The sequence below is a fragment of the Lipotes vexillifer genome, unplaced genomic scaffold (genome assembly GCF_000442215.2).
Source record: "Lipotes vexillifer unplaced genomic scaffold, Lipotes_vexillifer_v1.1 scaffold788, whole genome shotgun sequence".
NCBI classification, from domain to species: Eukaryota; Metazoa; Chordata; class Mammalia; order Artiodactyla; family Lipotidae; genus Lipotes; species Lipotes vexillifer.
This window is the reverse complement of record NW_006791862.1, coordinates 149,369-158,477: the sequence shown is the minus strand read 5'-3', so window position 1 is coordinate 158,477 and position 9,109 is coordinate 149,369. Positions and strand designations below refer to the sequence as shown.

Sequence of the window (9,109 nt, the reverse complement as noted above, 5' to 3'; positions counted from 1 at the left end):
ACTCTGCTGAACAAGGACACGTAACAGATTCATCGCTTAACTCCTGGTTCCTGGGTTCTGGACCTTGATGTTTTTCTTTCTTGTTTCCTGGAGTCATCCCCACAGGTCTCAGAAAATCCTCAGGGTCCAAAGTCAGGCCACTACTTAGTGCTTGAATCCCGTCCACAACACCCTACCACGTGGCCTTCCAGCCCATCCACCTCCAGCAATGCGAAACTTACTACCATCTAAGGATCCACTTCCATTTTGGTCCATCACAAGGAGCAGTGGGCCCCTAACAAGCCTGTACCCCAGACGCAGGTGGTGTTGGCCTTTGTTTAACCAGTTGCCGATCGGCCAAGTTAACGAGCTGTCTCCCAGGTAGATGGACTGAACGTGTCACTGGGACCTTTGATTTGGGCCCCGCCCGCTTTGGATGCTTCTCAGGCCACTTAGGGCTCTGTTTTCACTGGTTCCCAACAACTCCTTTAGATACCTGAGAATGTCTCTGCCAAATTTACTGGCAGGAAGTCACTGACTCAATCAAATAATGTAGGGCCCCAACCAAGTTCCTTAATTCCTGGTCCCTCAGCTTCCCCGCCTGTGGAATGGGACTGGGTGAAGACCTATGGGCACTAAATAGTCTTTTAGAACATCTGCCCCTAGTCAGGATAACGGTGATGATAATGATGATCACCCAAGTTCCTACGGAAGTTATACTTTTCAAAGTGCTTTTACACTTCCTGTATTATTTGGTCTTCATAGCAGCCATCTAAGTAGAGTGACCTTGGGGAGGATCATAGTGGGAGAAGGAAGTCCCCTGCTCAGTGGGTGTCTGTCTCAGTGACTCCTCTCCTCCCTGTGGCCCTGTGGAGTTACCATGAATAATAGCCAAAGCCAGTATGGGTGATCCCAAGGACCCAGGATCAGTATGAGGTTCCTCATTTGATGTGAACAGATGTCATCACAGGGAACATTTACTGAACCATTTCTACAGTGAGGTATTATACAAAGTCCTCCAAATGCATGCCTTCATCTAATTCTCACACCTCTCTGTGCAAGAAGTATTGTTATCCCCATTTTACAGATGAAGAAATTAAGGTTCAGACCAGTTAAAGTTTCATGGGCTTGGGGCGGGAGCCAGGACGTGAACCCAGCCTGTAGACGCTAAACTCATAACCATTGCATCACCATGCATATGCATGGTGATGCACCATAGGCATCGCCTCTCGCTTGAAACAAAACCCAAACAACACACCCACAAAACCTTCCAATCAGCCTTGGGTGGAGGTAACTGAACTGACTCCTGAAGTCCTGCCTGTGGTGGGTGCGAGACACGCCCGCAGTTGCCCATGCAGTGGGGGCTGCCTCTGGCTGCTGGCTGCCTGTTTTGAAGAACGAGACTCCCCCATGTCCTCCATCCACCACGAACTCTCCCCCACTGCCTTCCAGATTAACTGGGGGAGGGGCACAGAAAATGTTCATTGCCCATAAAAATTAACTTGAAGCAGTTGGCTTCGGCAACCTCTTTACAGGCTCAGGAGCCAGCCTGGACAAGGAGATTCTATCTGCATAGGTGGGTTCATGAATATTACCATTTATTATTTTTAGTTTCTCAAGAAAATGTATCATGTGTCATCTTTTTTTATCTTCCCCACTCTCTCTTACCATTTGCCACGTTCACTTGTGTCCCTCTTTTATTCATCTCACTTCCTATATTTTATCGCATGCGTGCATGTCTTATATTCATCCTTTAAGAATTGGTTGAAATGTCGCCTCCTCTAGGAAGCCCTCCGTGATGTCTCTAGGCAATTTAGCAATTCCTCTGCTGCCCCTTGTGTATACTTTTATAACAACTCTTAGAAAGCAGCTGTCATTATTTTTTCAAACATCTCATCTCCCTCATTAGGTTGTAAATCCCTGGAGAAAACCCTGGAGAAAAGGACGTGTGTATCTCACAGCCCAGCAAGTGCTTGGCACCTCATAGGTGCTCATATAATATTTACAGAATGAAGGGATGCTTCATAAGCTTTATGTCTCATGGGACTTTAAAACAATAATAATAATTTTAAAATCCTTTGCAGAGACTGTCATACATTTTTGCAAAATGTCATTCTCAAGCATCTTGAGAAACTTTTTGGGACTTTTGTCTTTTTAGAAGCTTCCGGCTGTCCTCCTCCTTTCTGAGGGAAATCCCATGGCACGCAGAGAGGAAGCTCAAACTGGAGATGCTGCCTGAGGCTTGTATTGGAGTGAGGACGTGTCCCAAGGGTTCTCTGGCCTTTGGAGACTATGGCTCCTGAAAACTTTTCTTAGGCTTTCCAGGAATTACAGGGAGTTGCTTCATGTCAGACACACAAATTCTTAAAGACCTAGTCACCATGGATGGTGGATGATCCCAGAGTTTAAAAGGGGCCTCTTCCCCTCAGTAGCAAAGAGCTCTCACTTTGCTTCTTTAAACCTATCCATCTAATGCTTCCAACAAAAGAGCAAACCACCACAATATGAGATGAACCCTTAAACCCTTTCCCTCCACGTTGAAGTCCTTTCCAGCCCACAGACATTGGGACAATAAATACTGAGACAATCACTTCAGGTCAGTGTGTGACAGAAAACAAGAGTGATTTTAAAAAGTAGCCCTCCAGTGAGAGGGGAAAAAACCCAGCCCAGAAAGTGGTAGAAACTCATATCTTGACAGAGAAGCCCACCGCCCAGAGGATAGTGTGTGGGAGGAGTGAAAGCTCATATAAATTTTTCCTAGCAAAAAGGCTGGATCAAAATAATCAAAGTGTAATGTAAAAGTATACCTTCCTAAAGTAAAAACAGTAGGTCACTGATACTCTTATCATTGAAAGGCAGTTCAAACTTCCCTAGACTTCAAAACAAAAATCTTTGTGTTATTGGGTAGAAGAAATCTTGGGACAGAAAGGGAATTGGGGAATGACAATGGGAATGACAAGAATTCACGGGTCAGAGTTGCAAATGCAGATGCTTTTAACTCCTGGTCCCTCTGCTTTAGCCAGAAGCAACTTCTTCCTAGGCTCCCCGGCTGGGGGTCTCAAAACTCCACCGATTTTGGTAAATGTGAGCAAACGTGTTAAGTTGCTTCAGAACTCAGTTGCACCCCCCCTACCCAACACTCCCCCCGCAAATAATAGGATCGGGTTCTGAATATATCTATATATACAAATGCCTTCTATTTTTTATACTCTTTTCAGAGAGGAGGAAAATAACGATAATAGTGATCAATATTATTGATTGCTACTAAATGTCTTCCTTGGAAACTGATCCATGGTCATGTATCAAGGGGAGATGCTTGGCTTACTTTGGGGACAATACTCCACTGTTACCTACTTGGTTTCAAAGAGAAAGATGTTGGAAGCAGGGACCAAAATATTCAGGGTGCACTGCACACACTGAAGGGCTTGTCAAAGCAACTGGCTGGGTACTAGGGGATCGTGGGAGAAGAAAATGATAGAAGTCAACCCATTGTACAGCAGCGCTGAAGGCCAAATCCACATGCCAGCTTCCTTATATTTGCCAAGCGCTATGCAGACCTTGTTGATGAAGAGGAAACTGAGGCATTCCACAGGGGTCAGAGTTAGGGCAAAGGTCACTCCTGGTTGAGGCAGAGGCAGGATGAAAGCACTTACGTCGGAGGATCTCCCGTTGCTTTCGGACGTACCAGGTGTACAGGGCGGCGCGCTTCTGGGTCTTCATAGGGGTGCCCTTGTTGAGATGCTGGGAGAGATGTGACTGGTTCAGGCCGGTGACATCGACCACCTCCCTCTGGGGGATGTTGTGTTGCTGCATGTAGCCCTTGATCATTTTGGCAGCCCTCCAAGGGTCCTCGCTAGACAGATAAGCAGATGGTTAGGATGCTGGTAGAAGAGATGGGGAGAAATATCCTCGTTCTAGAGGTTTTACCTAAACTCTGTGTAAAACTCTGACCTTCCCCGGTTTCTCCTCCTGTCCCAGTTACATCCTGGGGAGAGGCCAGAATAGAACCTAAACAAAAGAGGAGATGAAAGCTCCTATATAGTGTACTCCATCCCTTTCATCTGAGATTAGGAGGGCAAAGAGGAAGATGATTTCCCTGCTTCAGGAATGGGAAAGCACCCCAGCACTCTCTCTGGGGAAGCAGAAAGAGAAGTTCCTGCTTTATTTTGCTTTCCTTCACTTTCCTGGAATGTGAGAGACTTAAACAACGGCAAGAGGCCCACTGGACAGTGGAGGTGCCATTAGCTTGGGGCTGGGCTGGCTGATCCGACAATGACAGAGGGCAGAATCTCTAAATTCACCTGGACTGCTCCCCCATTATTTTCTTTCAGAATGGGTGTCTCCGTTTCTTGTCTTCTAAAACAGGAGTAAAACTTTTGTGTCCACCTCCTGAGAAGCAAGGAGGACTTCTTAGCCAAATATTAAACAGTTTTCAGAGTTTCAGAAAAGTTTTAAGAAATGATGTTCCTCCCTGGGGCTGAAGAATCGTTATGAGGTGAGGATGTGAGAGACTTAAACAACGGCAAGAGGCCCACTGGACAGTGGAGGTGCCATTAGCTTGGGGCTGGGCTGGCTGATCCGACAATGACAGAGGGCAGAATCTCTAAATTCACCTGGACTGCTCCCCCATTATTTTCTTTCAGAATGGGTGTCTCCGTTTCTTGTCTTCTAAAACAGGAGTAAAACTTTTGTGTCCACCTCCTGAGAAGCAAGGAGGACTTCTTAGCCAAATATTAAACAGTTTTCAGAGTTTCAGAAAAGTTTTAAGAAATGATGTTCCTCCCTGGGGCTGAAGAATCGTTACACTGAGGTGAGGCCAGTAAAAATAAAAAAAAAAAAAAAAAAAAAAAAAAAATCTTCACAGCCCCGCCTCTCAAATAAGACCAAAAGGAGGGAGAATGATTTCAATTTCTGAATAAGATATGAATGATTCCAAATGCCATGTTTTCCTGTATTCTTACATTTCTCCTCTGACAGGGTAAGAGTGTCTGGAAGTTAATCTTTCTCATAAATTTTAAGCTTGGGATAAGAGCTTACATTTCTCATAAACACAGGTAATGCAAAAAGCTTCTTTAGAACACTGTATTTGTGCCTTTGAATTTATTCCAAATGTTTTCAACTTTGCCAATATCCTTTCTTGCTTATTGAATAGGTGACTTAAAAGTGAGAGATATAATTGAAAACAGAAATTAAGAAAACAGTGCACAGTATAGAACAAAAATATTCAAGAAACAACACATCCACATATACTATTTGTTTAATGCAGCTACATATTTAACTTAAAAAAAAAAAAAAACAGCATCCCTTTACTGTATGTTGATGTATATAATAGCCTGACAGAACATGAAAAAAAGTGAAGGGAAAAAGTACTTTCAGAGGTAATAAAAAACAATGCTGAAAAGCAACATTTACAGTGTTGCAAATGAAATACCCGATTTCTTTCTAAATGGTACCTATAACATGTCAACTAAAGTTATGTTTGTGTAATGAAGTTTTAAAAATCCAGTAATTAAACTGAGATTTTTGTAAGCATTTGAAAAATTGTGATCATTTTAGTAAGTCTTTAATATTAAATTTATGAAAACACAGGCTTTGATAGACATGTTTTGAGAAATACAAGATTAATTACATATAGCTTAATATATTTCTCAAGTATTTATAAAGGTACTTCCATGTAATACAAAATAATGAACTAACAACAGGAACAAAAAATGAGGAACTGCGTCCCAGTTTCAAGCATGGAGAATTCACCCTGAGTAAGAGGAAAGTAATGTAACATTTTGCATATACCCGTGTAAACATCAGAGCTCATTTAAAATCTTATTTCTGGTGAATACTTCCACAGATATTTTTAGGGTAGAAAAACACCTTCAACGGATACCAACAATAGCTTCAAAAGTTAGAAAAAGTATTTGGATTTTAAAAGTTAATGCTGCTCCGACAGATTCTTTGACTTTTTTGGTTTTGCTTAACATTTTTTTACTTGTATTTATTTCGTGTGTCTAAGAAACCTAACTGAAATTGTGTAATGTTCTAAAAGCGAATGATTCCGTTGTTAAGAGTGAATTCGCTTAACAATTGGGAAGGTTTAAAAAAAAAAAAACCAAACCAGTAAAACCTTGTAAACGATAGCAAATCTTTCAGCCGGCATTGAAGGACCAGAGTTGGGGATAAGATGGCGTAGTTACACCTTTACAGCTCTGACCACAGAATTCTCATGCATTCACCGGGAAGAGCCCCGAGAGTCGGTTACGTTTTGAAATTTGAAAATACAGCCCGTGATCAGGGGTTCTCAACCCCGATAAACACACAGAACGGGAGAAGCGCGCCCGGGCATTGTGCTCAGGACGCAGGTGTCAAGCGCCCGACCTCGGCGCCCGCCTGGCCAGCCCAGCACGCTCCTTTCCAAACAATGCCTCGGCCGCCCACAAGCAGAGAGGTCCTGGACCCCGTCTCAGATCGCTGTGATTCTTCTTTAAGAAGCCTCAGGCCCGGCCTCTTGGGAGCAAGCAACTTTCCAACTTTCCACCGCGCGCCAGCCTAGAGCTGGGGCCGGGGACCCGGCAGCGCGCAGCCCCCGGCCTGCTTTTCTCGCCTTTCTCTTCCAGCAGATGGAAAGAGCGGCCGGGCGCTCCCCTGAGTGACTTGCCCTGTTCTTTTCTTTCCGCCTTAGGGGAGCGAGGTGGGCCAAAAAGGGAGTGCGTGCGTCTGGCGGTCAGCAGCCGACTGTGCAGTGACCTGGGGACCGCTAGCGATTTCTTGAAAAATTACTTTAATCAAGTCTGACCACTCCCGAAGTTGGGGGAGGGAAGGCAGCAACCGCTGGGGAAAGGGAGCGAAACCTTGGGGTCTGTCCTGCGTCCCCCCGCCTCAGCGGGGGTCTCGGGCCCCCTAGCCTCGCTCCCCGCCCCCCTGGAGCTGGGGGCTCTGCTCAGCGAAGAGCGCTGAGGTCCAGGGCTCCGGGCCGGGCCTAAGGCGTCGGCGGCCCTGGGGCAGCCCGGGTCCGGCGCCTGGTCTCCGGGCGGCGCGGGGGCTCGGCTGGGAGGGCCCGGCAGCGCGGTGCGTGTGCCCGGGCAGCAGCGAGCAGCCCCGCGTCCGCGTTCTGCTTTCCTTGCCCCTCGAAGCCGCCGCGTTTACAACTTCACCAATGAATAACCCGCCTCTCCGTTCAACCTAATCACGACTTTTTGTGTATCTTTCTGTTGATGATTTATAGAAATAAATTAATAACACCCGAACTCCACGTGCTGCAGTTTATATTACATCTCTGCCGCGTCCGGACCGGCGCGGGGCTGGGTGCCGAGGGGCGCCCCAGGTCGCCTCGGGCTTCCCACGTCCTTCCAAATCCCAGCTGGAAGGCGGGCGCCTGCGGCCAGGCAGATGGGCCTAGGTACCGGGTCGGGGGTGGGGGTGGGGGCCCGCCGGTGGGCGGCGGGAGATCGGTCGGTCCGCCGGGCCCGGGTCAAACTCCGGGCCGCCCTGGCGCCCCCGCCGCTCCTCTTCAGACCCTCTCACCTTCCTGCACCCTAACCCCGGCTGGGGAGAAACCGCCGCCACGGGCGAAACCGCGAGGGAAGAACCTCAAACCTCAGAACTGTAGCAACATAATTTCCGGAAGTAAAAAAATATATAGAAATTCCCCTGACTGTTTTGCTAGAGAGTAAGCCGCCGAGTCCCCAGGTAGCAAATTCAAATGCAAGGTCATATCCCATCCCAAACTGCCACTGCGGGCGGGTGACCGAGGCTGCCCGAGTCCCCGGCGCGACTTTGGTCCTGGCCCTGTCTAGAGACCGCGGCTCTGAAGGGTCCGAGGCCAAGCGAGGGGCTTGGTCCTAAAGCAGAGTGGCCGGGAGCGACGTGCGGTCTAAGGGGACCGCTCGGCTCCTTGGATAATTAGTAACCAGCTGTCAAAGCCCTGGACCGCTCGGGAAGTTTTAGCAAACGATCCGGGGCCGGGAGATAGACCTCCCGCCAGCCTGCTTGGATTCCCCAGGGACGCCGGGGTGTCGGCGGCGAGATCCGGAAACGCCCTCCTTTCTCCCACCAAATCCGCTGCGAACTGGGGTCTTGGCCGCATTTCCCCCTCGCTTGCTTAGTGATGTGGTTTCTTTTGCCGCTTGAGGATCCACCCTAAGCTGACAACGTGCAAACATTTCCTTTCGCGAATCTAAACGGGCTTTGGGGATTCCGGATAGCCCTGGGGTCTTGCACGGGCGCTGCAAATGGGACTCCAGAGAAGTCGCCCCCCGATCCCGGCCCGGGTGCTGCCTGTCCCTCTGCCAAGAGCGGCAGGACGCCGTGTCCCAGGCCGGCGGCGTTTCCCCGGACCGCGGAGGCGGTACCTCGGAGAAAGGCTTGGCCTGGGGCTGATGCGGGCCCGAGCCTGGTCTCCTGGGAATCGCAGCGGTTTCACTGCGCCCACTCGCACCTTCCGCCGCGTGGGCAAACCTCCGGGCAAAGGGCCCCGCAGCTCGGGTTCTCCCAGGCCGAGCCCCAGCCCGGTCGGGAGGGCCCCGCGGGTCCCGGGCGCTGGCCTGGGCAGGCGTTCCTGAAGCCTCGGGGCTCGAGCCGTCCAGTTGAGGGATTTGGAGGGGTCCAGGTGTTGGGAGAGAAGCGGAGAGCCCCCCGGGGGACTTCTCTGGTGGGAACCAGGCTTGGCAAGAGCGGTCGAGCGCAGTGTCGCTCAGGCACAAGGCCGGGGGCCCAAGGGGCTCGGGCGCACACTCCGCACCTCGGTCCGCGCCTACCTGAGCATCCGGTCCACCTCCGCCCGCTGCTCCGCCGCCTCCTCGGTGTTGAGGGCTTGCAGCTCCTTGAGAATGGGAGGGGTGTCATAGTCGTCCCCGTCCTCGGAGCCCTCGTCCCCGGACAGACGGCCCTTGGCGTGGCCGTTCGTGAGAGTATGGAAGACCGGCTTGGTGTCCGGCTCGGCCCCGCTCCCAGGGGACAGGGGCAGCGTCTCCAGCTTCACCCCGAAACTCGGGGATGGCAGCAACTCCTCCAAGGCCTGGACCAGCACCTCCTTGGTGACCCCGGAGCTCAGCAGGGCGCTCAGGAGTTCTTGCTGGAGCGACGTGAGCTTGGACACCATTTTCCAAGGACAGAAAAAGAAGGGGGTGAGGGGGGGTGA

At 49.7% G+C, this 9,109-nt stretch overlaps 1 protein-coding gene across 2 annotated transcripts in view; it reads right to left on the bottom strand.

The window, feature by feature from the left end:
* Nucleotides 1-9,070, bottom strand: part of HNF1B (HNF1 homeobox B) — a 53,087-nt gene extending 44,017 nt beyond the window's left edge. For both annotated transcript variants that reach the window (XM_007464879.1, XM_007464880.1), the window contains exons 1-2: nt 8,727-9,070; nt 3,633-3,832 (exon numbers count right to left, since the gene is read on the bottom strand). In XM_007464879.1, the coding sequence (XP_007464941.1) occupies nt 3,633-3,832; nt 8,727-9,070 (544 nt within the window). The remainder of the gene's footprint in view (nt 1-3,632; nt 3,833-8,726) is intronic.
* Nucleotides 9,071-9,109: the final 39 nt, after the last annotated feature.